A 27,343-nucleotide genomic window follows, 5' to 3' on the forward strand; every position below is an offset into this window, starting at 1 on the left:
GTGTAGCTCAGAGGTAGAATACCCCTGGATTTCATCCCCAGTACCGCAAAAAGAAAAGACAAACAAACAAACAAAAAACCAGGGTTGGGGGTGTAGCTCGGAGGTAGAATGCCCCTGGGTCCTATCCCCAGCACCACACACACACACACACACACACACACACACACACACACACACACACACACACACACAAAAGAAAAACTCATCCACTTATATTTGCTAGGGGACAGATACAGAGTAATTCCAAGGTGACAAAGGAGATCCGCCCTACTCTTCGGGAAACTCAGTAACATGTTTATGCTAATATAAACTGGAGAATGTCAAGATGGGGGAGGAAGGCGGGAGTAGGAATCAGACCTAAGGACTCGCAGAGACAAAGCCCAGAGGACAGAGGAGCTGGGCGGGAGGAGGTGCTGGAGCCACAGCAGGGCGGCGAGACCTGGACCACGACGAGCCCAAAGGGCCCTGAGAGGTCACTCGGGCATGAAAGGCCATCGCTCCCCCAGGGACGTGGGCGTCCGGATGCACTGATTTGTTCAGAAACAGGAAGTGAAATAAATCAGCTTTGGTTAAAATAAACCAGATCGGCCACGGGCTCATAAATATTCAGCAGACCGCTTCCGGCTTGCCATTCCGCCCCGCCCCGCCCTGCTCCAGACTGCGCGTGCGTCGCCGGCGCCTGACTATGTCGTCATACGTGCGCGCGGCTGTGACGTCATACGCGCGCGCCGCCGCTCCCCGGAGAGGAAAGAAAGCTGTCATGGCGAGTTCGGCTGCCTCTTCTGTGCGACCGCCGAGGCCCAAAAAAGAGCCGCAGACGCTCGTCATCCCCAAGAATGCGGCGGAGGAGCAGAAGCTGAAGCTGGAGCGGCTCATGAAGAACCCGGTGAGGAGCGTGGGCGCCGCGGCGCGTCCCATCCGGCTGGCGCCTGGGGTCCCCGCGCCCACATTCCCAGCCTCCAGACCCAGAAACGCAGCACCCCAGAGTAGTCCTCGGGAAGGAGCAGGCTGCCCCGCAGATACTGAGCTTCCGTCTGTCCTGGTGTTTGGGTGTTTGAGCCCAAACCGCATAAAGGCGCCGTGGAGCGCTCTAGGGCCATTTCTAACTTAACTTCCTGTGAGCGAAAGCGTTAGACTGAGAAGATGGATTCTGTGGGTTAGTGAGAAGGTTTATTTCTTCTAAACAGCACCCACTGATAGAGAGGCATTGGCCAAGACACTTGAGCAAGATGCTTCTTGCCTTCCCACCCCCTCTCCTGGGGCCTCAGTGCCCCTCTAGTAGAGTTAAAGTTGGAGGTTTCTAGCCATAAACTAGATGGTGATAGATTTCTGAGTTGTGCTTTGGAAAGTGTAACCTGAGGAAGGCTATGGGCTATACAGCCTAACGTATACAGAATGAAGTAGAGCCAAGACAGAGGGGAGGACAGAAAATTTGAAGATCACAGCAGCTCTCCTCGCTTGTCTTTGGTTGTAAGGAATGTAACTTTGTTAGTAGGTTTACACTTGTAAATGCTTTCCTGTTTAAATATTGCAGGACAAAGCGGTTCCAATTCCAGAAAAAATGAGTGAATGGGCACCTCGACCTCCCCCGGAATTTGTCCGAGATGTAATGGGTAATATCTTTTGTCTGAGAGAGTGTGTAAATATTTTTAAAGATAGATATAAAAATTGCAGTGGTTATTTGTTAATTAGATCTTTGATAGATAAAAAGGTTTTTACAGTGGTCTTTTTTATGGTTTTGTTTTTGGGTTTTTTTTTCCTCTGTGTGTGTGTGTGTGTGTGTGTGTGTGTGTGTGTGTGTGTGTTACTGGGGATGGAACCCAGGGGCATTCTACCTTTGAGATACACCCCCAGCCCTACTTTTCATTCTTTACTTTGAAACAGGGTCTCACTGAATTACAAAGGGCCTCACTAAGTAGCTGGGGCTGTCCTCAAAACCACGATCCTTCTGTCTGAGCCTCCCAAATGCTGGGATTACAAGCATGGGCCACCAAGCCTGGCAGCAGTCTAGTATTTTGTTCTTACAGTGAAGGGGTATTGCTTATGGTTTGGCACTATAGAACGTTCTTCTGCATTCTTCTTAATGCATTGTATTATTTTTTTCGGTCTGGGGATGGAACCCAGGGTCATTCAACCTCCGAGCTATACCCCCTGCCCAATTTTGTATTCTTTATTTTGAAACCGGGTCTCACTGAGTTGCAGAGGGCCTCACTAAGTAGCTGAGGCTGTCCGCGAACCGTGATCCTCCGATCTCAGCCTCCCAAATGCTGGGATTACAAGTGTGCGCCACCACACTTGGCTGCATTGTATTTTTTTAATCGAAAATATTTTTATTATTGTTGGGTTATTAATTAACATGTATTAGTTGTAAATAGAAACAAGTAATAGAGGCATAAAAATAATTAGAACAATCCAGGCATTGTGGCACACATGTGTAATCCCAATACTTGGGGAAGCCAAGATGGAGAATCACAGATTTGATACACACACACACACACACACACACACACACACACACACACAATTTAGAAATCACCTGTAATTTTATCATTCCACTTGAAACATTATCATATCATTTTCCACACATCTTTATACTCAAAACCACTCTTAATTTAAAAATTTAGTTCTACAAATACTTTGTTATTAAACTAATTTATTTATTTATTTATTTATTTATATTTTGCAGTACTGGGGATGGAACCCAGGGGCATTGTACCTCCGAGCTACATTGCCAGCCCAATTTTTTTTTTTTTTTTTTTTTTTTTGGTGGTCCTGGGGATGGAAACCCTTCTACCTCCAGGCTACACTGCCAGACCTATTTTATATTTATTTGGAAACAGGGTCTCTTAAGCCAGTGAGGCTGGCTTTGAACCTGGACGATCCTCCTGTCTCAGTCACCCAAGTGCAGGGAATACAAACGTGCGCCACCACGCCCGACATTCTTTATTTTTTGAAACAGGGTCTCACTGAGTAGCAAAGGGCTTCACTGAGTAGTAGCTGAGGCTGTCCAAGAACCTCAATCCTCTAGTCTCCGCCTCCCGAATGCTGTGCCACCACACCCGGCCTAACAAATACTTAAAAAAATTTTTTTTTATAGGGCTGGGGATTGAATCCACAGGCATTCTACCTCTGAACTGTACTCCTGCTTTTTTTTTTTTTTAATTGAAACTGAATCATACTGGCCTTGAACCTTCAATACTTCTGTCAGTCTCTCAGGTGTTGGGATTACAGGTTTGTGCCACCATGCCCATCTTACACATACTGTTTTTGTAACCTTATTTCATTTACTATACATGTTTTTGACTTGTAAGAAACCTAGCATATCGAATATGCAGTCATGGAAGAGGTAGGGAGGTTATGGTCCTCTAATAAAGTTTCTGGTCTTTATTTTTGGTTTTTTATTTATTATTTTGCAGTCCTGGGGATTGAACCCAGGGCCATTCTACCTCCAAGCTATACCCCCAGCCCTATTTTTTAATTCTTTATTTTTTGTTTTAGTTTTTGTTTTTGTGGCACTGGGGATGGAAGCCAGGGGCATTCTACCTTTGAGCTACACCCCCAGCCCTATTTTTTATTCTTTATTTTGAAACAGGGTCTCACTGAGTTGCAAAGGACTTCACTAAATAGCTGAGTCTGTCCTTGAACTGTGATCCTCCTGTCTTAGCCTCCCAAATGCTGAGATTATAAGCATGTGCCACCACCCTAGGCTCTGAGTTCTTTTTTTTTAAACAGAGTCTCACTGAGTTGCAGAGGGCCTCACTAAGTAGTTGAGGCTGGCTGCAAACCACGATCTTCTTGTCTCAGCCTTCCTAGTACTGAGATTACAAGTATGTACAACCATGCCTGGCTGAATTTCTGGTCTTTAAACCAAAGTCTGTGTGTTTCTCTCTCTCTCTCTCTCTCTCTCTCTCTCTCTCTCTCTCTCTCTCTCTCTCTTCCTCTCTCTCTCCTCTCTCCTCTCTCCTCTCTCCTCTCTCCTCTCTCTCTGTGATACTGGGAATGGAACCCAGGCATTCTACCTCTGAGCTACACCCCCAACCTTATTTTTTATTCTTTACTTTGAAACAAGGTCTCACTGAGTTGCAAAGGGCCTCACTAAGTAGTAGCTGAGGCTGTCCATGAACCTAGATCCTCCTGTCTCAGCTTCCCAAATGTTGGGATTTCATGTGCCACCATGCCCAGCTCTGTTCCTTCTCTTAATACCACATTAGAGTAGATTTTTTAGTGACTTCATAATTAGCATTCATGCAGCAAGTAATTAATAGTGACTGTAAATATGCGAGGCACTGTATTTGCTCTGGGGCATAAGTGGAAAAGGGTACCTTTCATTACTTGTAGATTTTTTTTACTCCTTTATTGATCAGGGTAGCCTGTATTGGTAACTGGAATTCATCAAGAACCCTGGATCGTTCTGGTTATAGGTTCAAGTGCTGGGGCTGGCAGTGGAGAGTTCCATGTGTACAGGCATCTGCGCCGGAGAGAGTATCAGCGACAGGACTACATGGATGCCATGGCAGAGAAGGTCAGTGATTAAGGAGACTGGAGAGCCCTAGTGAGCATTTCTATTTTCTAGAAGAAACATTTTTCAAGAGTACATGTAGCATGAGGAGGTACAGCTGGAAAGGAACCGGTGAGTCATAGTCTTTATAAAATTGAGACAAACAGGACCTAGGCTACATAAAAAAGATATGAAAATTGTCTAAATGCAAAAATGTTCATGATACTAGGACATAACAAAGGGTGTATGAGGGCCTTGAGAATTAACAGTTTCAGCTGGGTATAGTGGCAAAGGTCTGTAATCGGTACCTGAGAGGCCGAGACAGGAAGATCGCAAGTTCGAGAACAGCCTCAGCAATAGATTTTTTTTTTTTTTTTTTTTTTTTTTTTTTTGGTGGTACTGGGGTTCCTGGAAGCCCTTCTTCCTCCGGGCTACACTCCCAGACCTATTTTATATTTTTGAAACAGGGTCTCTTACGCCAGCACGGCTGGCTTCGAACCTGTGCGATCCTCCTGTCTCCGCCTCCCAAGCGCGGGGATTACAAGCATGCGCCACCATGCCCGGCTGAGATCTTGTTTTAAATAAAAGTAAAATAGGAGAATCACAGGTTCATGGCCGTCCTCAGCAACTTGTGAGGTCCTCTGCAACTTAGTGAGACTCTTTCAAAATAAAGAATAAAACATAGGGTTGGAGGTATAGTTGCGGCAGGGGTTGGAGGGAAGTTCAAGTGTCCCTGGGAGCTGGGTACAGTGGTACAAGCCTATAATCCCAGTACTTGGGAGACTAAGACAGGAGGATTGTGAATTCAAGGCCAGCATATTACTTAGACCCTGTTTCAAACTTTTAAAAAGGGTTTGGTATGTGGCTCAGTGGTAGAATACCCTTGAGTTCAATCCTCACTATCACCAAAAAAAAAAAAAAAAAAAATGTGGCTCTAGGGACACAGATAATGTATGTAGTACTCCTAATAATGTGACTTCTAGAACTTTCACACCTAGCCCAAGCAAGACCTACTGCAGCTTAACCAATCCAAGGCATGTCTAAATCATGTGGGGTTTTTGCAGCAAAAATTGGATGCTGAGTTTCAGAAGAGACTGGAAAAGAACAAAATTGCCGCAGAGGAGCAGACTGCAAAGCGTCGGAAAAAGCGGTAAGTGTGTCCTGGATCCCACACCCATAATGAGGCTTAAGGACAGGAAACCTGTAAGGGCATGGTTGGTGAGTGAGCAAGTCCTGGCAGTCAAAGTTCAGCTGTAGGCCGGGCGTGGTGGTGCACCCTAGTAGTCCCAGCATTCAGGAGGCTGAGGCTACTTAGTGAGGTCCTTTGCAACTCATTGAGACCCTATTTCAAAATAAAGAATAAAAAATAGGGCTGGGGTATATATAGCTCAAAGGTAGAATGCTCCTTGGTTCTGTCCCCAGTACCGAAAAAACAAGAAAGTTCATCTGTATAGCCAAGTGTTGGACACCTACTCAGGAAGCTAGGACAGCAAGATTGGTTGAGCGTCGTACTTCAAGACCAGCTTGGGCAACATTGTGAAACTGTCTCAAAAATTAAAAGTTCGCCGGGCGTGGTGGCGCACGCTTGTAATCCCCGCGCTTGGGAGGCAGAGACAGGAGGATCGCGCAGGTTCGAAGCTAGCCGCGCGCGCTGGCTTAGGAGACCCTGTTTCCAAATAAAAATGTAAAAATAGGTCTGGGAGTGTAGCCCAGAGATAGAAGGGCTTCCAGGAACCCCAGTACCACCAAAAAAAAAAAAAAAAAAAACTAAAAGTTCAAGCCTGGCATGGGTGGGCTTGGGAGGCTGACAGGAGGATCGCACAGGTTCGAAGCCAGCCTTAGCTACTTAGTGAGACCCTATTTCCAAATAAAGTAGAAATAGGTCTGGGAGTATAGCCCTGAGGCAGAAAAGCCTCTGGGTTCCACCTCCAGTACCACACACAGAAAAAAACAACAAATAACTAAAAGTTCCCCTGTTTGACTTAAAGAGGCGACAAGTGTGGTGCCCTAAGGTGCAGCCTCCCAGCAGAGGAATGATTTTTAGTACTTGAGAGGTAGGATGTCCCCTGTTGCACCCTAGCTTCTTACAAATTGCCCAAAGATTAGAGTCAGGACTTTTCATGACCACATGGGTTTCTTTTAATTTTTTTTCCTTTTTCCTTTTTTTTATTTTCTATTTGGAAACAGGGTCTCACTAAGTTGCAGAGGGCCTCACTAAGCAGCTGAGGCTGGTCATGAATCTGTGATTCTCCTGTTTCAGCCTCCCAATTACTGGGATTACAAGGATGTGTCACCACGCCCAGCTGAGTGAATTCTTTATGTAAAAAAGAAAAGTTGCATTTCCTATCTGGGAGCTGGACAAGCATCCACAGCTAGGCCTTGATGTTTTCTTATTGAATGTATAGTGAGCCTTCCAAGTACTGGGTTATAAGCATGGGCCACCAGGCACTCTGATCTCCTTCGTTTCTATATTTTAATACTAGATTTATGAAACTAAACTTCTCATTTAGCTTATTCCTTAGAGTCTGTGCCCTCCCCAAGTGACTATGTAGTTATATAGGCTCTGTGCAAGTGTGTGCCTGTATGTGTGTGCTGAATTAATGCTCCCTGAACTTGTAGAGAGCTGAGCAGGATTCTAAAAGCAGTTCCTATGTATCTTGGGATGAAAAAGCATCTCCAGGTTTCTGAGAATGCTTTCATCACTTCAGGACTTCCTGGGATTGTATCCTGATTCATAATGAACACAGCTTGATAATACTGGAATTGCAGAGTCATGCAAAAGGATTTATTTTGTTATTGTAATGTTAGTGGTATGATCTTTTGTTTTGTTTTTGGTACCTGGGATTAAATCCAGGGGCATTCCATCTCCAAGCTACACATCCTCATCCTTTTTTACTTATTTTTATTTATTTATTTATTTATTGGTGGTACTGGGATTCCTGGAAACCCTCTACCTCCGGGTTACACTCCTAGACCTATTTTTATACTTTTTTATTTGGAAACAGAGTCTCTTAAGCCAGCGTGTCTGGCTTCAAACCTGCGCGATCCTCCTGTCTCTGCCTCCCAAGTACGGGGATTACAAGCGTGCACCACCACGCCTGGCTATTTTTTTTCCTTCCTTCCTTTCTTTCTTTCTTTCTTTCTTCCTTCCTTCCTTTCTTTCTTTCTTTCTTTATTTATTTATTTATTTTGTGGGTCTGGGGATGGAACTCAGGGGCATTCGGCCTCTGAGGTACACCCTATGCCCTATTTTTTATTCTTTATTTTGAGACAGGGTCTCACTAAGTTGAGAAGGGCCTCACTAAGTAGCTGAGGCTGTCCGTGAACCGCGATCCTCCTGTCTCTGCTTCCTGAATGCTGGGATTACAAGCATGCACCACCAACACCCGACTTTGTTTTTTATTTTGAAATAAGGTCTTGCTAAGTTGCGAAAACTGGTCTTGAGCCTTCTATCTTCTTGTCCCAGTCTTGCAAGTACTGTGATTACATTGTACACCACTGTGCCCAATTTTGTTTTTGTTTTTTGTTTTAAGATGGAATCTAGCTAGGTTGCTGAGGCTGGGCTCAAGCACTTCTCCTACCTCAGTTTCTTGAATGGCTGGGACTATAGGCACATGCTACTGAAGCTATAAATTTTGTTGTTTTGTTTGTTTGTTTGTTTATTTTTGGTTTTGGTTTTGGTTTTGGTTTTGTTTGTATTAGGGATTGAACCCAGGGACAGTCTACCTCAGAGCTACAATCCCCAGCCCTATTTTTTTTTTTTTTTGGCGGTTCTGGGGATGGAACCCAGGGGCATTTGACCTCCAAGCTATACCCCCTTCCCTGTTTTTTATTCTTTATTTTGAAACCGGGTCTCACTGAGTTGCAGAGGGCCTCACTAAGTAGCTGAGGCTGTCTGCGAACCGTGATCCTCCGGTCTTAGCCTCCCAAATGCTGGGATTACAAGCATGCGCCACCATACCCGGCACCAGCCCTATTTTTTATTCTTTATTTTGAAACAGTCTAAGCTGTGGAGGGCCTCACTAAGTTGCTGTAAAGTTTTTTTTTTAATTTTTGGGTTTTTTTTTTTGTGTGTGTGTGTGTGTAACTGGGGATTGAACCAGGGGCATTCTGCCTTTGAGCTACACTCCCACTCCTATTTTTTTATTCTTAATTTGGAAACAGGGTCTCACTTAGTTGTAGAGGGCCTCATTAAGTAGCTGAGGCTGGCCACGAACCTGGATCCTCCTGTCTCAGCCTCCCAAGTGCTGGGATTACAAGTGTGCACCACCACACCTGGCTAATGCTCTCTCTCTATATATATATATTTTTGTTTTGCAGTACTGGAGATGGAACTCAGGGGCATTCTACCTCTGAGCTACACCTCCAGCCCTATTTTTTATTCTTTATTTTAAAACAGGGTCTCACTGAGTTGCAAAGGCCTCATTAAGTAGCTGAGGCTATCTGTGAACCACAATCCTCCTTTCTCAGTCTCCCACATGCTGGTGCTACAAGTGTGTGCCACCACGACGCCTGGCTCTATAAAGTATTTATTTATTTATTTATTTATTTATTTATTTATTTTTGTGGTATTGGGAATGGACCCCAGGGGCATTCTACCTCTGAGCTATACCCCTCTTTTTTTTTTTGGGTGGTACTGGGGATGGAACCTTTCTACCTCCAGGCTACACTCCCAGACCTATTTTATATTTTATTTGGAAATAGGCTCTCTTAAGCCAGAGAGGCTGGCTTCGAACCTGCGGGATCCTCCTGTCTCCACTTCCCAAGCGCGGGGATTACAAGTGTGCGCCACCACACCCACTTTCTTATTTTGAAATAGGGTCTCACTGAGTTGCAAAGGGTCTCACTAAGTAGCTGAGGCTGTCCACGATTTCTATATAAAGTTTTTAAAGACGCTATAAGTAGCCGGACATAGTGGCGCACACTTGTAAGGCGCACACTTGTAAGGCGCACACTTGCACTTGGGAGGCGGAGACAGGAGAATCGTGCAGGTTCGAAGCCAGCCGCGCTGGCTTAAGAGACCCTATTTCCAAATAAAAAGGTATAAAAAAGGTCTGTGACTGTAGCCCGGAGGTAGAAGGGCTTCCAGGAACCCCAGTACCACCAAAAAAAAAAAAAAAAGACGTTATAAGTAGGTGTTTATTTTTTAAAATACACAAGGTAGTCAAGGAGTCAATGTGTTTGCTTTACATTTGTAGCCAGAAGTTAAAAGAGAAGAAATTATTGGCAAAGAAGATGAAACTTGAACAGAAGAAACAAAAAGAAGGTGAGTGGTGCCCATCTTGCTGGGTGTGGGCTTCCTCCTAGTGTTGATCCCAGTGGCTGAGATGTCTAGAAACCCTAAGATGAAACACACAGAGCTGGTTGGCCAGCCACTGAGAAACGGCCAGCTTGTTTGTATTAGTTAGGACTCATTTAATTGCAAGTATCAAAAAGCCAAGCTGGCTTGACTTAAGTCCAGGACAAACCTTTCTTTGGCCACAGCTGGTGAGGAGCTCGGTGGCTTTACTGTCACTGCGTTGTCCCTACTCTGTCCTCCCAGCCTTCAGTTCTCAAGTTCTCACCCACACTCATGCCTTGTGGTTGTGAGGTGCCTGCAGCTCTTCTCCAGATGACATCCTGCCTCATGACCAGGAGGAAAGGTGGAGGGCCGCCCAGTGCTCCTAGCATAGTCTCGTGTCTCTAGCTCCACTTGAGTCACTTGCCAAATCAGTAAGGAATGCTTTGGGCTTACAAGAAGAAGAAAACTAGTAGTTGAGGAGTTCTTCTATGTGTCAAGAAATCTAGTGGTGGTTGGCAGCTAGGTAGGTTCAACAGCTCAGCAGATCAAGCCTGCACCCATGTAGTTCTCTTGGCCCTTATAGTTCAAGATGGCTACCATGGCTCCTGGCATCGTACCTGTGCTTGAAGCAGAAGAAGGGAGAAAGGTAGTACTTGTCTGTCTTTTTTTTTAACTGGAAAATAAAAACTCTCCCAGAAGTTCCCAGCAGATCTCACTGATAAGTAAAATAAAAAATTAATGCGAGTAAAATAAAAATAATGTGCGTACGGCGGAGTGTGAAAAACACGAGAGAGGTCCGGTACACATGGCATGTAAAGTTTTAATGGCACGGCTCTCCCGGGGATCAGGGCGAGGCACCATGGAGCCCGCGCGCCTGTCCGAAGCTTGAGGACGCGGGCTCTCCTTTTCAAGGTATGCATCTCGCGAGATGAGGGTTTACTCGCGGGAATGCCCAATTCTCGCGGGGGTTTCAGCCCCTCCCTTGCCCTGCAGAGGTCATGTGACACAAAGTCATATGAGTGCAGGACCCAACTTATCACTCACCTTATTTACTAGGTCAGTTTCCCATCCCTAACACTGGGCTATAAGAATAAAAAATAGAGTCGTTGTAACCACTTAAGCCATTTGTGATCCATCACTGGACACTGTGGCATTGCCACACCAGACCAAATTGAGCTTTTAATTAGGATGAATGGGAGAGGCTCTTGGGTCAGCATTCAACCACACTGCCAATCCTGCCCACCTCTGAACCCGTCACAAAGGCTGGGGTTGCCACCCCTAGGGCCACAGGCTGAGAATAAGAAAGAGAAGGGCCTTATAGGAGAGGGCCAAGGATACTGAGACCAAACAGTGACAGCTGTCTGCCATATTACTGGGTTTGTGGCTATTCTCTAGTTGACTAGGCCTGGTTCCTGCTGGACAGGTGTGGGTTTTAGCTTTGGGTAAAGTCAGACTTGCACTGACATATTGAAATATGATTACCCCCTTCCAGAACCAGCTTCCTCATGAGTTTTTAATGTACTATGTGAAACAGTTGTGGGTTTTGTTGTTGTTGTTGTTGTTGTTGTTGTTGTTGTTGTTGTTTGGTGGTACTGGGGTTCCTGGAAGCCCTTCTATCTCCGGGCTACACTCCCAGACCCATTTTTATATTTTTATTTGGAAACAGGTTCTCTTAAGCCAGCGTGCGGGGCTGATTTCGAACCTGTGCGATCCTCCTGTCTCCGCCTCCCAAGCGCGGGGATTACAAGCGTGCGCCACCATGCCCGGCAAAATTGTTTTGAAGCTAGGTCTTGATAGGTTTCTGAGAATCTCACTATGTTGCTGAGGCTGGCATCGAGCCTGTGATCCTCCTGTCTCATTCTTCCAAGTACAGGGGTTACAGGCATGAGCCACCACACCCAGCTATAAATGGTTTTAATCTGCAAAAATGTGACTGCTGGGATCTCACCCCTCAAATAATTTTATTTGTCCTCCAGGTATGATTCTGCATAAAAGTTAGTCTTACACTCTGTTGAGGGAACCTTGTGGCTTGGACCGTATGCTAGGAACCGGGGAGGTCTCCTATGCCTGGATGATTTGGTCCTCCCCTTGGGGTTAGCTGCTCTTGCTGTTTATGGTCATCATTGGGCTTCGTGTGTTTAGTGACTGAACTAATTCTGTATGCCTGTGCTCCTTGCTGTGTATGGCCACTCAAGTCTGCTTGGTTAGCTTAGTTGGTGGTCAGCTGAAGATGGGGTTTCCTTCAGTGCTTTGAACCGCAAGCCTCCCACCTTTGGGGTGCTGTGTGAGTATGTGTTGGAGCCATGAGCCTCCAGTGCCCAGGCAGGCAGTTTCCAGTTCACCTTGCTTCATTTCCTGCTTGCACAGAGCCTCGGGCAGCAGAGGTGAGGAAGTAGGTGAGAAAGTGCTTTCTTGAGCTGTCACAGCCCTGCAAGGGTTTGTGGCCATCAAGCTTGCAGGTTCCCCCTGAGCTTTTGGTTAGTTTCTTGTTTGCTTCAGCTGTCACCACTGCCTCAGGCAGTGGCAGTGTTAAGAGGCTGCCACTGGTTGTTTTTGACAAACCCCCTAGGGGAAAAAAGCTGTTCACACAGGCGAGCTTTGAGTCGGTCAGCTCAAGACAAGCCTTGGGAGAGGTTTCCAGGGGGTGCCATGCAGGTCAAATGGGGCAGTGCTCCGGGATTGGAACTTGTAGGTGGTCCCAGCTTGGTCTGCCTCCTCCTGCAGCTGTTGCTTTACATAGTTACTGTGGGTGGGAGGCTGCTGGTGTTTTAAGAGTTGGGGAGGAGAACAGAAATAGGTAAATTAAAACATCACAGCAGTTTAGCTGGGCAAGGTGGCACATGCTTGTAATCTCAGTGTTTGGGAGGCTGAGACCAGGAGTATTGCACAGCCTCAGCTACTTAGTGAGGCTCTCAGCAACTTAGTGAGACCCTGTTTCCAAATAAAGTATAAAGTAGGTCTGGGAGTATAGCCCGGAGGTAGAAAAGCCCCTGGGTTCCACCCCCAGTCTCTCTCACACACACACACACACACACACACACACACACACACACACACACACAGAGCAGTTCACACACACACACAGCAGTTCACACACACACACACAGCAGTTCACACACACACACAGCAGTACACACACACACACACACACACACGCACGCAGTACTGGGGGATGAACCCAGCGGTGCTCTGCCATTGAACTACACCCTGAACCCTTTTTATTTTTTGTTTTAAGACAGGCTTTCTCATGCTAAGTTATTGAAGCTAGTCGCGAGCTTGTGCTCATCTTGCCTCAGCCTCCTGAGTAGCTGGGATTATAGTCATATGCTACCGTACCCAGTGAAAAATTCATTTTATAACCTTTGCCAACCTTCTTACTGCTTTTCTGGAGGATCAGATATTTTTGAAAGTCTTTACTATACCATTCTGAAAGTGCTCCCATCTCTTTAAATTTACATTTTATTTATTTTATTTTTTGGTGGAACTAGGAATTCAACCCAGGGTCTCACACATGCTAGGCAAGCACTATACCACTGAGCTATATGCCCAGCTCACCTGTCATTGCATTTGAAGTGTGATTCCTATAAATATTTGGTATGTGTGTGCATTTGTGTGTTGGGGGGACCTTAGGGGGTCAAATCCAGAATTTGTGTGTGTGTGTGTGGGGGGAACTGGGGTTCCTGGAAGCCCTTCTACCTCCGGGCTACACTCCCAGACCTATTTTTTTATATTTTTATTTGGAAACAGGGTCTCTTAAAACCAGCATGGCTGGCTTCGAACCAGCGCGAACCTCCTGTCTCCACCTCCCAAGCGCAGGGATTACAAGTGTGTGCCACCACGCCCGGCATCAAACCCAGAATTTTGTACATGCTAAGCAAGGGCTCTACCACTGAGCCATACCCCTGGGTCATGTTTTTTATTAATTTTGACAAACTGTTGTGTGTGTTGGGGGGAGGGTGCTCAGGATTGCTACCTCTGAGCTACACTCCCAGTCCTATTTTTCAGTTTTTTATTTGGAAACAGGTTCTGAGTTGTTAAGACCCTCACTAAGTTGCTGAGGCTGGCTTCTAACTTGTGCTTCTTCTGTTTCAACCTCTCAACTATTGGGGTCACAGACATGCACCATCATGTCTACACAAACCATCTTTTTATTGGTTTTGTTGCCAGAGGCCTGGCTTGGGGGGGTCCTAACATATCAACACTGGTCACTCACCCCAGAGTGAGTGACCAGAGAAAGTAATGGTGAGAAGCAGAAAAGGAACTTTAATGAATATGACCATATTGAAAAGTGAGATCAGGCCTCTCAGCCCTGTTTTTAGGGCTATTGACATGAGTTTTAGGTTTAAATAGATTAAGAATTGGTGCAGGAATCAGGCATGGAGGCGCACACCTGTAATTCCAGTACTTGGGAGACTGAGGCAAGTTATTGCTGGTTTGAGGCCCATGCATGTACTTAGACCCTGTTTTAAAATAAAAAATAAAAGCCAGGTGTGGTGGCACATACCTATAATCCCAGTAACCTGAAAAAGGAAGATCACAGGCTCAAGGCCATCCTCAACAACTTATTAAAACCCTATTTCCAAATTAAAATAGAGCTGAGGTGTAACTCAAGAGGTAGAACACCCCTGGACTCAATCCAGTACCATGAATGAATGAATGAATGAATGAATGAATGAATGAGCAAGCAAGCAAGGAAGGACGGCATGGTGCCCCACACCTGTAATCCTAGTATTTGAAAGACTGAGATAAAGGATCACAGGTTCCACACTAGCCTCAGCAATTTACCAAGACCCTGTTTCAAAATAAAAAATAAAATAGGGCAAGGGAGCTGAGTGTGGCAGTACATGCTTATAATCCCAGTACTTGGGAGGCTGAGACAGGATCGCACAGGTTCGAAGCCAGCCCCAACTATTTAGTGAGGCTCTCAGCAACTTAGTGAGACCCTGTTTCCAAATAAAATATAAAATAGGTCTGGGAGTATATCCTGGAGGTAGAAAGTCCTGAGTTCCATCCCCAGTATAATTAAGCAGGCTTAGCTGGGCACTGTGGAACACGCTTATAATCCCAATACTTGGGAGGCTGAGACAAGAGGATCACAGCCAGCTGTAGCTATTTAGGCCCTCCACAACTTAGTGAGACCCTGTTTCAAAATAAAGAATAAAAATTCAGGCTAGGGGTAGAGCTCAGAGGTAGAAAGTCCCTAGGTTCAACCCCCAGTACCACAAAAAAAAAAAAAAATTAAGCAGTCTTGGTCAAACTGTGGTCTGGTCGATCATTATCTTCATTCTGGTCACATAGCATCTTATTGGTGTCAGCAGAGTGGCCGCTGCTCAGGGGCAGTCACCATTTCCTTGCAGGATATTTATTCATCAAACCTGTGATCCTAGAAGGGGTGCAGTTGTTTCCATGAAAGGATCTCCTGCTTAGGGGGGCAGTCTCCTGGAATGATCTGCCTGCAAGGTTCCTCTCTTCAGGGGTAGGACAATGGCAGACCTAGGCGCCTCTCCAGGGCTCTGGAACAGGGCTCCATAAGAGCATTTGATGGTCTGTTGAAAATACCTTAGTTACTCTTATCTTGGTGTCTTCAGCCTGTGGGTTGAGGTGGAAGGGACAGATTACCAGTTTTGGATGAACACTCCCTGAATAACTCCTTTAACTGTTAAAATGCGTGGTGGTGCATGCTTGTAATCCCCGCGCTTGGGAGGCTGAGACAGGAGGATCGCATGGGTTCGAAGCCAGCCTCAGCTACTTAGTGAGGCTTTCAGCAACTTAGTGAGACCCTGTTTCCAAATAAAATATTTTAAAAAAAGGTCTGGGAGTATAGCCCAGAGGTAGAAAGCCTCTGGGTTCCACCCCCAGTACCACAAAAAAAATAAAATCCTGGGCCATGCTGAGCTGAGGACAGAGCCCTGGATCATCCATCCCCTAGAGATACTCAGCTGAGTCAGCCAGGCTCCCCTTTTCCTTCATCTTTCCTACAGGGGTAGCATCAAGACAGAAGAGGTAATTTGAGGGTCATCAGATAAGTATAGCAAATTTAGATTCTAGGTTCAAGCTCACTCTGACCTTAGACATCTGGCTTTTCCTGTTTGTTTAAATGGATTTTTTAAGCTTGTAAAATATTGAGCTTTTATTGTGTGTGTGTGTGGTACTAGGCATTAAACCTTGGAATGTTCTAGCTTCGAGCTACACCTCCAGCCCTGTTTTATTTTTTATTTTGAAAAAGGGTCTTGGAAGCCAGGTGTGATGGACCATGCTCGTAATCTCAGTACTCAGGAGACTGAGAAAGGAGGATCACAGGGTTTAGAACAGCCTAGAAAATGTAGCGAGACTCTCAGAGAAATGAGACTCTCAGAAACCTAGTGAGACCCTGTTTCTAAAAATAAGGCCAGTCGTGGTGGCACATGCTTGTAATCCCAGTGCTTGGGAGACTAAGATAAAAGAATTGCAGGTTTAAGGTCAGACTCAGCTACTTAGTGAGGCCCTCCACAACTTAGTGAGACTCTGTTTCAAAATAAGGGTAAAAAACAGGGTTGGGGGTATAGCTTGGAGGTAGAATGCCCCTGGATTCAATCCCCAGTACCGCAAAATAAAATTAAATATAAGTAAATAAGAAAAAGTAGGGCTGGGGGGTGTGACTTGAAATTAAAACTCCCCTGGGTTCAATCCCAAGTACCAAACAAACAAGTAAATAAATAAATAAATAAATAAATAAATAAAAAGAAAAGGGGTCTTACTAAGTTCCTGAGATTGGCCTTGAATCTACAATTCTTCTGTATCAGCCTCCCAAATACTGGAATTACAAGCATAACCACATCTGGCTATGATAAGCTTTTCTAGATCTAAACTTCTGGGGGAGTACTTGCCTAGGATGCATGAGCCCCTGGGTTTAATACTCAGCACCACAAAAATAAACAGTCTGCAGTTTGGTGATTTGTCAAACACCTTGCTGCCCTCCTATCCTCACTCCCCCCTTTTTTTCTTTTTTCTTTTTGCATTACTAGGGATGGAACCCAGGGGCATTCTACCTCTGAGCTATACCCCTAGCCCTATTTTTTATTCTTTATTTTGAAACTGGGTCTCACTGGGTTGCAGAGGGCCTCACTAAGTAGCTGAGGCTGTCCATGAACCGTGATCCTCCTGTCTCAGCCTCCAAATGCTGGGATTACAACTGTGTTCCACCAATGCCCACTTTGCCCTCCCCCCTTTGATTGTGGCAATATACATAGAATGAAATTAAGCATTTTGCCAGGTATGATAGTATATGCCTATAATTCCAATACTTGGGAGACTGAGACAGGAGTATCACAGATTTGAGGCCAGAGCACTAGACTTTGTTTCGAAATAAAAATTTAAAGCCAGGCATGGGGGCGCATGCTTGTAATCCCAGCATTTGGGAGGCTGAGACAGGAGGATCACAGTTCGCAGCCAGCCTCAACTACTTAGTGAGGCCCTTTGCAACTCAGTGAGACCCTGTTTCAAAATAAAGAATAAAAAAAAAAAATAGGGCTGGGAATGCAGCTTGGAGGTAGAAGGCCCCTTAGTTCCATCCCCAGTAGCACAGTAAACAAACACAAACGGTAGCACGCTGAGTTGCTGAGCAGTTGCGAACCTAACAAGTACTTGAGAGGCTAGGATGGGAGGATCACAGGTTTGAGGACAGCCTCGCCAACATAGTGAGACTCTTAGCAAACTAAGAGATCCTGTTTCCAAACAAAATAAAAAGGGCTGGGAGTACAGCTTAGACATAGAATGCCTCTGGATTAAAGCAGGGTGTGGTGATGCATGTGTGTAATCCCAGTACTTGGGAGGAAGAGAATTGCAGGTTCAAGGCCAGCCTCAGTTACTTAGTGAGACCCTGTTGCAAAAATAAAGTATAAACTTGGCATCATGGCACACACTTGTAATCCCAGAACTTGGGAGGCTGAGACAGGAGGATGACATGTTTGCAGCCAGTCTCAGCTACTTAGTGAGGCCCTCTGCAACCTAGTGAGGCCATCTGAAACTTAGTGAGACCGTTTCAATAGAGAAAAAGAGAGAAGAAGAAAAATAAGGCTGAAGGTGTTGGTTAGAGGTCAAATGCCCCTCGATTCCATCCCTAGTGCCACAAAAAAAAAAAAAAAAAAAAAAAGGGAGGATAAAAATAGGATTGGAGGTCTAGCTCAGATAGAATGCCCCTGGGCTCAATCCTCACTTCCTTTGGTGGGGGAGGGGGAGGAAGCCTCTGGGTTCAATCCCTGGTACCACAACCAAAAAAAAGTTCAAAATAAAAAATAAGCAGGCAAAATAAAAAAAAACTCAATTACATCATTTTCAGGGAAATGGATGGAACTGGAGGACATTATGCTAAGTGAGATTAGTCAGTCACAAAAAATAAGAAATCAGATGCTTTCCCTAATATGTGAGAGTTAGGGAGAAATGGGTCATAGGAGGAACTCTTGAAAGAGGAAATCCTATAGAGGAGCAAACAAGACAACCAAAAGGAGGAGAAAGGAGGGGGGAAGAGGAAAAATCTCTAAAACACAAAATGTACTTAAACATATCGAAGTCAATCACTAAGCTAAGCAAGGGAGGGAGGGACGGGGAGGGAATGGGGTGGGAATTGGGTAGGGGTTAAATCAGCGATGAGTACATGTTTGTACACACAAGTTTTTTACCCCAATATGATGTTTGAATATAATGCACCAATAAAAAAATTTAAAAGAAAAAATAACCAGGCAAAGCCAGACATGGTGGCACATGCTTGTAATCACAATACTTGGGAGGCTGAGAAAGGAGGATCGCAGGTTCACAGCCAGCCTCAGCAACTTGTGAGGCCCTCCACAACTTAGTGAGACCCTGTTTCAAAATAAAAAATAACAAATATGGCTGGGAATGTAGCTTGTAGGTAGAATGCCCCCAGGTTTGATCCCCAGTACCCCCCTAGAGCTCCAGTAAGAATAAACGGAATAAGCCGGGCGTGGTGGCGCACGTTTGTAATTCCAGTGCTTGGGAGGCTGGGACAGGAGGATCGCGCAGGTTCGAAGCCAGCCTCAGCTACTTAGTGAGGCTCTCAGCAACTTAGTGAGACCCTGTTTCCAAATAAAATATAAAATGGGTCTGGGAGTATAGCCTGGAGGTAGAAAGCCTCTGGGTTCCACCCCCAGTACCACAAAAAAAAAAAAAAGAATAAACAGAATAAGTGAATTTAAAACTTAATACATAAAGGGATCAGTGGTTGGGTTCATCCTTAAGTACCACCAATGCCCCTTGAAGTCACATGGTGTGGTACAGTATTAGACTGAGAGCTGTGATCCTTTCATCACTAGAGCAGGAATTCAGTTTAGAGGTACAGCAAGGTGTTTTGTGTGTGTTTGTGGGGTGTGTGTGCGTGTGTTACTGGGAGTTGAACCCAGGGCATTCTACCTCTGAACTATACCCTCAGCTCAATTTTAATTTTTACTTTGTAACAGGGTCTCACTAAGTTGCTGAGTCTGGAAGACCTGCAATCTTCCTGTCTCGGCCTCCCAAGTTCTGGGATTACAAGTGTGTGCCACCACATCCAGCTTGCTGCAATCTTTTTTAATACCATAGATAAATAGACTGAAAGCCAGGCGTGGTGGCGCACGCTTGTAATCCCTGCGCTTGGGAGGCTGAGACAGGAGGATCATGCAGGTTCGAAGCCAGCCTCAGCTACTTAGTGAGGCTCTCAACAACTTAGCGAGACCCTGTTTCCAAATAAAATATAAAATAGGAGCTGGGCGTGGTGGCGCACGCTTGTAATCCCCGCACTTGGGAGGCTGAGACAGGAGGATCACACGGGTTCGAAGCCAGCCTCAGCTACTTAGTGAGGCTCTCAGCAACTTAGTGAGACCCTGTTTCCAAATAAAATATAAAAAAAGGTCTGGGAGTATAGCTCAGAGGTAGAAAACCTCTGGTTTCCACCCCCAGTACCACCAAAAAAAAAAAAATATATATATATATATATTAAAAATAGGTCTGGGAGTATAGCCCAGAGGTAGAAAGCCTCTGGGTTCCACCCCTAGTACCCCACACACACACACACACAAAATAGACTGAAAAATGTCAGGTGCATCATACTCTGAATAAATATGTTTTCTGGAATTTTCTTTTGGTTTCTGCATTTGCTTTGGGCTGCAGTCAAACAAATGTGAAGATCATGTATAGTACATTTAATTATGAAGTTAGCATCTGTACACAGCAAAATATGACTAGTACTACATGGTTGTATATGTTTTGTACTAAATGAGCAGAATACTGTTATGCAGATCGCTGTCATAAAAATAGTTTATATGTCCCAGAATTTGAGAAGCTGAGACAGGAGGATCTCAGTTTGTGGCCAGCCTCAGTTACTTTGTAAGGTCCTTTGCAACTCAATGAGACCCTGTTTCAAAATAAAGAATAAAAAATAGGGTTGGAGTATGTATATCTTGGTGGTAAAATGCCCCTGGGTTTCATCCCCACTACCGGAAAAAAAAAAATTGGTTTATATGCCTTTTCCATCACCTTTTCAATTTTTTTTCTTATTTTTTATTTTTACAAAGGAATTAAGATTTTCTAAGTCCAGCAGAAATTAATAGTGATTAATGTGGTAGTGGGGTGTAGTGGCACACGTTTGTAATCCTAGTACTTGGGAGGCAGAGACGGGAGGGTTATAGGTTCGAAGCTAGCCTCAGCAACTTAGTGAGGCTCTCAGCATTTCCAAATAAAAAATAAAATATACCTGGAAGTGTAGGCCAGAGGTAAAAAGCCCCCGGGTTTCATCCCCAGTACCACAAAGAAAAAAAAAAGAAATTAACATGTAGTACCCAGTCATGCCACAAAGTGGTGTCTGTGCACAACTGGGTTCTTTTTTTTTTTTTCCCTTTGTACTGGGGGGTGGAACCCAGGGGCTTTTCTACCTCCAAGCTATACTCTCAGATATATTTTATACTTTATTTAGAAACAAGATCTCACTAAATTGCTGAGAACCTCACTAAGTAGCTGAGGCTGGTTCCAAACTGTGCGATCCTCCATCTCAGCCTCCCAAGCACTGGAATTATAAGGGTGCGCTACCACACCCAGCTCACCACTGGGTTCTTTCTCTCTCTCTCCCCTCCCTTCCTTCCTTCCTTTCTTCTTCTTCTTTTTTTTTTTTTTTTTTTTTTTTTGCAGGTCTGGGGATGAAACCCAGGGGCATTCAACCTCCGAGCTACATCCCCTGGCCTATTTTTTTTATTCTTTATTTTGAAACAGGGTTTCACTGAGTTGCGGAGGGCCTCACTAGGTAGCTGAGGCTCTCCACGAACTGCAATCCTCCTGTTTCAACCTCCCAAATGCTGGGATTACAAGCATGCGCCACCACACCGGCTTACCACTGGGTTCTTGATGGATTGAAGGAAGTTGTGTCTCTCAAGCTCTTTTGGCTCTTCTAAAAAGCAGTAAAGTGCCAGGCGTGGTGGCACATGCTTGTAATCCCATCACTTGGGAGGCAGAGACAGGAGAATCCCGCAGGTTCAAAGCCAGCCTCGCTGGCTTAAGAGATCCTGTTTCTAAATAAAATATAAAATAGGTCTGGGAGTGTAGCCCAGAGGTAGAAGGGTTCCATCCCCGGTACCACCAAAAAAAAAAATGTGTTTGGATTGAACTGTTTCATTCAAAGCCAATTTTTTTTGTGTGTGTGCGGTACTAGAGATTGAACCCAGGTACATTCTACCTTCGAGCTACACCCCCACCCCTATTTTATTCTTTTTTATTTTGAAACAGGGTCTTACTAAGTTGCTGATAGCCTCACTAAATTGCTGAGACTGGTTGTGAACCTGTGATCCTCTTGTCTCAGCCTCTCAAGTACTGGGATTACAAGCATGTGCTGTCACACCCAGCTTCAAAGCCAAAAAATTTTTTTATTTTTTAATTGTTTTTGTGGTACTGGGAATTGAACCCAGGAGCAGTCTACCTCCAGGCTATACCCCCAGCCCTGTTTTATTTTTATTTGGAAACAGGGTCTTGCTAAGTTTCTGAGAGCCTCACTAAATTGTTGAGGCTAACCTTGAACCTGCTATCCTTTCTCAGCCTCCCAAGTACTGGGATTACAAGTATGCACCACCACGTTTGGCTCAAAGCCAAAATTTTAAACATGATATGTTGGAAATCTTTCACAATCCTTTGCCTTTTCTTTCTTTTTTTTTTTTTTTTTTTTTTTTTGGTTTGGGGGATGCATACTAGTGATTGAACCCAGGGCCTCAAAATCTGTAATCCTTATTAAAAATAATAACCTTATGTTGGGCATGGTGGTACACACCTGTAATCCAAGCTACTGGGGAGGCTGAGGCAGGAAGATTCCAAATTAGAGGATAGCCTGGACAGTTTGATGATGACAGTTTTCAAAATGAAAACTAAAGGGTGGGGGTACCTTTAACTTCTTTCTTTTCTTTTTCTTTCCTCTTTATCTTTGTTTTCTTCAGTGCTCGGATGGAACCCAGGGCCTTGCACATGCTAGGGAAATATTCTATCACTGAGTTACACCCCCAATCCCTTTTATTTTTATTTTGAGACAGAGTCTGGGCTAGGTTCAAATATGCAGACCTCTGGAGTAGCTGGAAATACAGGCATGGGCCACTGATCTTGACTACTTTATTTTTTTATTTATGTTTGTGTGTGTGTGTGTGGTACTGGAGATGGAGCCCTTCTACTTCGGGGCTACACTCCCAGACCTATTTTTATATTTTTATTTGGAAACAGGGTCTCTTAAGCCAGCGAGGCTGGCTTTGAACCTGTGCGATCCTCCTGTCTCTGCCTCCCAAGCGTGGGGATTACAAGCGTGCGCCACCACGCCCGGCCTGACTACTTTAATATTTTAATGTCACTTCTTTAATTTCATCTTTTCATATGTAAACCTTGTGTGCATAAATGATGTATTTCAGCTGTGTGTGGTGGTACATGCTTATAATCTCTTTGCTTGGGAGGTTGAGATAGGTTCGAAGCCACCCTTGGCAATTGAACAAGGCTCTCAGCAACCTAGTGCGACTCTGTTTTAAGTAAGAAATAAAGCTGGGCTAGGGCTAGAGCTCAGAGGTAAAATGCCTCTGCTTTCCATCCCCAGCACACACCCCCAATAAAAGCTGTATTTATAATTGTTCTCATTTTGTCACTTAACATTGTATCACAGTGTTTCCCTAAGACTTTATTCAACTGTTTGGGTGGGTTTTTGTTGTTGTTTTGTTCATCTGGTTTGTAAAAATGTATCAGGACTGTGTGTGCAGTTCAGTGACGGAGCACTTGCCTGACATGTTCAATGCCTTGGATTCAAGCCCTAGCACCAGAATGTGTGTGTGTGTGTGTGTGTGTGTGTGTGTGTGTGTGTGTGCGCGCGCGCGCTACCATTACACTCATACTAGTATTGTGCCCAATATGCCTATGACCTGTGAGTAAAGTCTCAGGTTCCTGGGTTTATTTACCACTGAGCTATACCCTCAGCCCTTTTTAAATTTTTTTCATTCTGCTATAGGATTTTGCTAAATTACCACATGCTGGCCTAGCGAACTATCCTGCCCTCAATTCATGGAGTTCCATGTACTTGTTCTAGAACCTGCTAAATCTCATAATGTGTGTATATATACTCAGTGTCAGTTCAGACCCTACTTTATAGTAATACACCTTGTCATTTCAGAGTGACTTTCAATTTATAGAAAAATTGCAAAGATAGCTCCCATACACAGAAACAGTGCAGTTTGCCGTGTTGCTTAACAACTGAAGTTCCTACAGCACATTTGTCATAATTTATAAACCAAGGTGGATCCTTTAGCAGCTGAAGCCCAGGCCTTATTCCCTCGTGTTTAGCCTCATGTCCTCTTCCTGTGCAGGAATCCAGTCCAGGATATCACATTACATTAACCATCACATGTCCTCAGGCTCCTACTGGCTGTGAGTGTCTCCGGTTCTATTTGGGTCAGGGGTTCTGTGCAGTGTCTCTTGGAGTTGGACTTTGTTGGATGTTTTCCTCCTTTTAGATAAAGTATTTGGCGTTTTATCTCTGTGTTCCTCCTCTGAACCCATTCTGTCACGGCAGACTCAGGGTCACTTACAGCTGTTGACTTTGGCGTTGATCACCTGGCTGAGGGAGTTCTTGTCTGGAGTCTGTCCTGTAGATCTACCCTCCAACACAATCTACTTTTGGAAGGAAGTCACCGTGTACAGCCCACACTTACGGAGCAGGGCCCAGCAGTGGCCCTCCTCCCTGACGGCAGAGCTCGAGCCGCAGATTCATTTGTTCTCCGCTGGTTTAGTCACTTCTTTACACCAAGGTAGCCTGCGGGATGCTAGCTTAGACTTCCAGTTGTGACACAGTAGACTCCAGTTACCTCCTCAAGCTGCCCAGCTTCTGCCATCAGAAGCGCTTCTGCGAGCCGGAGTTGGTGGCGCACGCTTGTAACCCCGGCACTCGGGAAGCTGAGACCGGAAGATCACGGTTCAGGGACAGCCTCAGCTACTTAGCGAGGCCCTCTGCAACTCAGTGAGACCCTGTTTCAAAATAAAGGATAAAAAATAGGGCAGGGGGTGTAGCTTGGAGGTCAAATGCCCCTGGGTTCCATCCCCAGACCCGCAAAAAACAAAAAAGAAGCGCTTACTACATTTGACTTCTGTGTCCTTTTGACAAACTCCTGTTGTTGTGGGATTGTTTTCCTCCCCATTTTTCCTTTCTTTCCCCCCCCCCAACTTCCCTACTTTCCCAACTTCCCTACTACAAAATATTCCATACTCTTCTTGTGTACTTCCTGCCCTAGGCCTAAAATCATCCATTTTTCCAGAGAGATCTGGTTCTTTTCGTTGCAGAGAAACTAAGTTCTGGTCCAAGGCAGTGACACATGTCTATAATCCCAGTGCCTGGGAAGCTAAGGCAGGAGGGTTACAAGCCTGGGACTTGTGAGTCCCTATCTCAAAATAGAAAAAAGAAAGGTGGCACATGCTTGTAATCCCAGTACTTGGGAGGCTAGGACAGGAGGATCACAGGTTCAAGGCCAGCCTCAGCTACTTAGTGAGACTTTATACAACTTAGCGAGATTCTGTTTTGAAATAAAGAGTTAAAAATAGGGCTGGGAAGCCAGGCGTGGTGGCGCACGTTTGTAATCCCCGTGCTTGGGAGGCTGAGACAGGAGGATCGTGCAGGTTCGAAGCCAGCCTCAGCTGGCTTAAGTGACCCTGTTTCCAAATAAAATATAAAATAGGTCTGGGAGTGTAGCCCAGAGGTAGTAGGCCCCTGGGTTCCATCCCCAGTACCACAAAAGGGGGGGGGGGGCTGGGAATGTAGCTCAGAGGTAGCATTCTACCTCTGAGCAATGCCCCTTGGGTTCAATCCTCAGTACTGCTAAGAGAGCAGAAAAAGAAGAAAAAAAAAAAAAAGCCAGACTCAAAAGGCCTGGAATAGGGCTCTTGTCCCTCTATGTTCAGACCCACTTGAATATTTGGTAGTTCTTCAATTTTTGTGAGAATATGTCTCTGGTACAAAACAGAAATGAGCCAAGTGTGGTGGTGCACACTTGTAATCCCAGTACTTGGGAGGCTGAGACATGAAGATCCAGGTTTAAGGACAGCTTCAGCAACTTGTGAGGCCTTCCACAACCTAGTGAGACCCTGTTTCAAAATAAAAAAAATAGGGCTTGGATTGCACCTCGGAGGTAGAATTACCCTGGATTCGGTCCCCAGTACCATACACAAAATAATCAGAAACTTGCCAGTTTCAGCCTTGGGCTCAGATTGTAGAGCAGAGCTCCCTACTTGGTATGCAGGGGTGGGCCACATGTGGCAGAATTCCTGACCCCCGTGGCCTTCCAGGAGCCGAGAGTGCTGGAGGCCTGGGCCAGTTGCCTCTGGCTGTGCCGTAGGGACATGGTCCCCCCTGCGTAGGTGCAGTGAAGCTCGCTCGGGAGGCCCTGCCCTGCAGTGCAGGCGCTCCAACTGAGCCACGAGCCCACTTCTAGTCTTCTACTCCATCTGCCACAGCAGGTATTTTGTGTACCCACCTTGATCCTGGCTTTGCCTCTGTTTCCTTGTGTGATTTCTGCAGATAAGGTAGGCGGAGGCCTAGAGTCAGACAAAGTCTGATCCTGAGTCTCTGCCTTGTGGAGCAAAAGGTTTTAAGCCAAAGACTACTCGGCCTTTCTAAGCTTTGTGGTCTTTGATAAGTAAAATAAAAAATTAAATGCGAGTAAAATAAAAATAATGTGCGTACGGCGGAGTGTGAAAAACACGAGAGAGGTCCGGTACACATGGCATGTAAAGTTTTAATGGCACGGCTCTCCCGGGGATCAGGGTGAGGCACCGTGGGGCCCGTGCGCCTGTCCGAAGCTAGAGGACGCGGGCTCTCCTTTTAAAGGCATGCATCTCGCGAGATGGGGGTTTACTCGCGGGAATGCCCAATTCTCGCGGGGGTTTCAGCCCCTCCCTTGCCCTGCAGAGGTCATGTGACACAAAGTCACATGAGTGCAGGACCCAACTTAACATTCCGGCCTTTTGATGGTAGGGATAATGGATGACGTTGGACCCTCTAGCTTCTTCCTGCTGTCAAGGGGCGTCGTCAGGGGGCCCCAGGCCGGGAGGAGTCGGGAGTCCAGTTCCCCAGAAGGGGGTGCGGGTGGGTGCATAGCTGCAGTGCGAATTGGAGGTTACCCTGGACAGCTTAGTGATGTGCACTTGAGGAGGCTTGAACAGGCAAGGGCTATTAAAGAAAAAAACAAATCATGAGATTGAGCAGGCGACCAAAAAGGAGACTGGCTTACTCAGTACCTGGAGAGCTACCCTGAGCTGGCAAAGAGGATGGAGGTTGAGGGATCCAGGAGCCATCAGTCTTCAGCCAGGCTGAGTAGGGCCAGCGGCGGGGCCTGGTCTGGAAAGGTGCTCCCCCTGTGTTGAGGCACCTGGGGCCCACCCTTTTCCAAGGGCACTGTTCCAGTGGCCCTCCTGGCCACACACGGAGCAGTCTGATTGGTGGGCGTGGCTTTGCCCCACTTGAGGCAGGTTCCTGGAGGTAGTTGTTGTTGCAGTCCTCCACACCTAGGTGGCGCTCCAGAGGGCTGAGCCGCCACCGCCAGCTGAAGGGCAGCTACCAGGGATCTGCTTTTTGGCAAAGTCGGAGTGTACACTCCATTTCCGCCTGTTTCTCTCTGGAATTAAAGCTTAGATGCCATGTTAAGGTTCTGTCAGCTGTGACGGACCTATACTCACAAAGAGCGCGTCCTGGGGCTGGTGTCCAGCAAGAATGGCAACGCAGACTCCCCACGGGCAGAGGGTGTCGCCCCAGCCCCGGCGTTTCCCACAGCACCTAGGGCGCGCCCGAGCGGGCCGCCCAGCAAAATTGCAGTCTGGCACGGGCCAAGATGGTGACTGTGACATCACCAGGCAGTGACTACGCGCCATCACAAAATGGCAGCTGGCGGGAAAATAAATGGAAGCTGATGGGGGAGAGCATTTGGAGGGATACCAGACCGCTTATAAAAGTTCCTAACTATTCCTGGGCCACCGCAACCTATTTCCCAACTCGTATCAAGGCAGACAGGCTCTCAGGGCATCTGCTAGTATAAAGGTTCGAC

General features: G+C 45.7%; 1 protein-coding gene across 2 annotated transcripts in view; it reads left to right on the top strand.

Moving 5' to 3' along the window:
* Positions 1-760: 760 nt before the first annotated feature.
* Positions 761-27,343, top strand: part of PRKRIP1 (PRKR interacting protein 1) — a gene marked incomplete at both ends in the record, with an annotated part of 33,164 nt that continues 6,581 nt past the window's right edge. The window contains 5 exons of one of the 2 annotated variants that reach the window (XM_080703417.1): positions 761-886; positions 1,535-1,613; positions 4,422-4,522; positions 5,563-5,648; positions 9,697-9,771. In XM_080703417.1, the coding sequence (XP_080559543.1) occupies positions 761-886; positions 1,535-1,613; positions 4,422-4,522; positions 5,563-5,648; positions 9,697-9,771 (467 nt within the window). The remainder of the gene's footprint in view (positions 887-1,534; positions 1,614-4,421; positions 4,523-5,562; positions 5,649-9,696; positions 9,772-27,343) is intronic. The other variant, XM_080703416.1, reaches the window with a different exon arrangement.

This window comes from Muscardinus avellanarius (genome assembly GCF_963383645.1).
Source record: "Muscardinus avellanarius genome assembly, chromosome: 10".
Lineage (NCBI taxonomy): Eukaryota > Metazoa > Chordata > Mammalia > Rodentia > Gliridae > Muscardinus > Muscardinus avellanarius.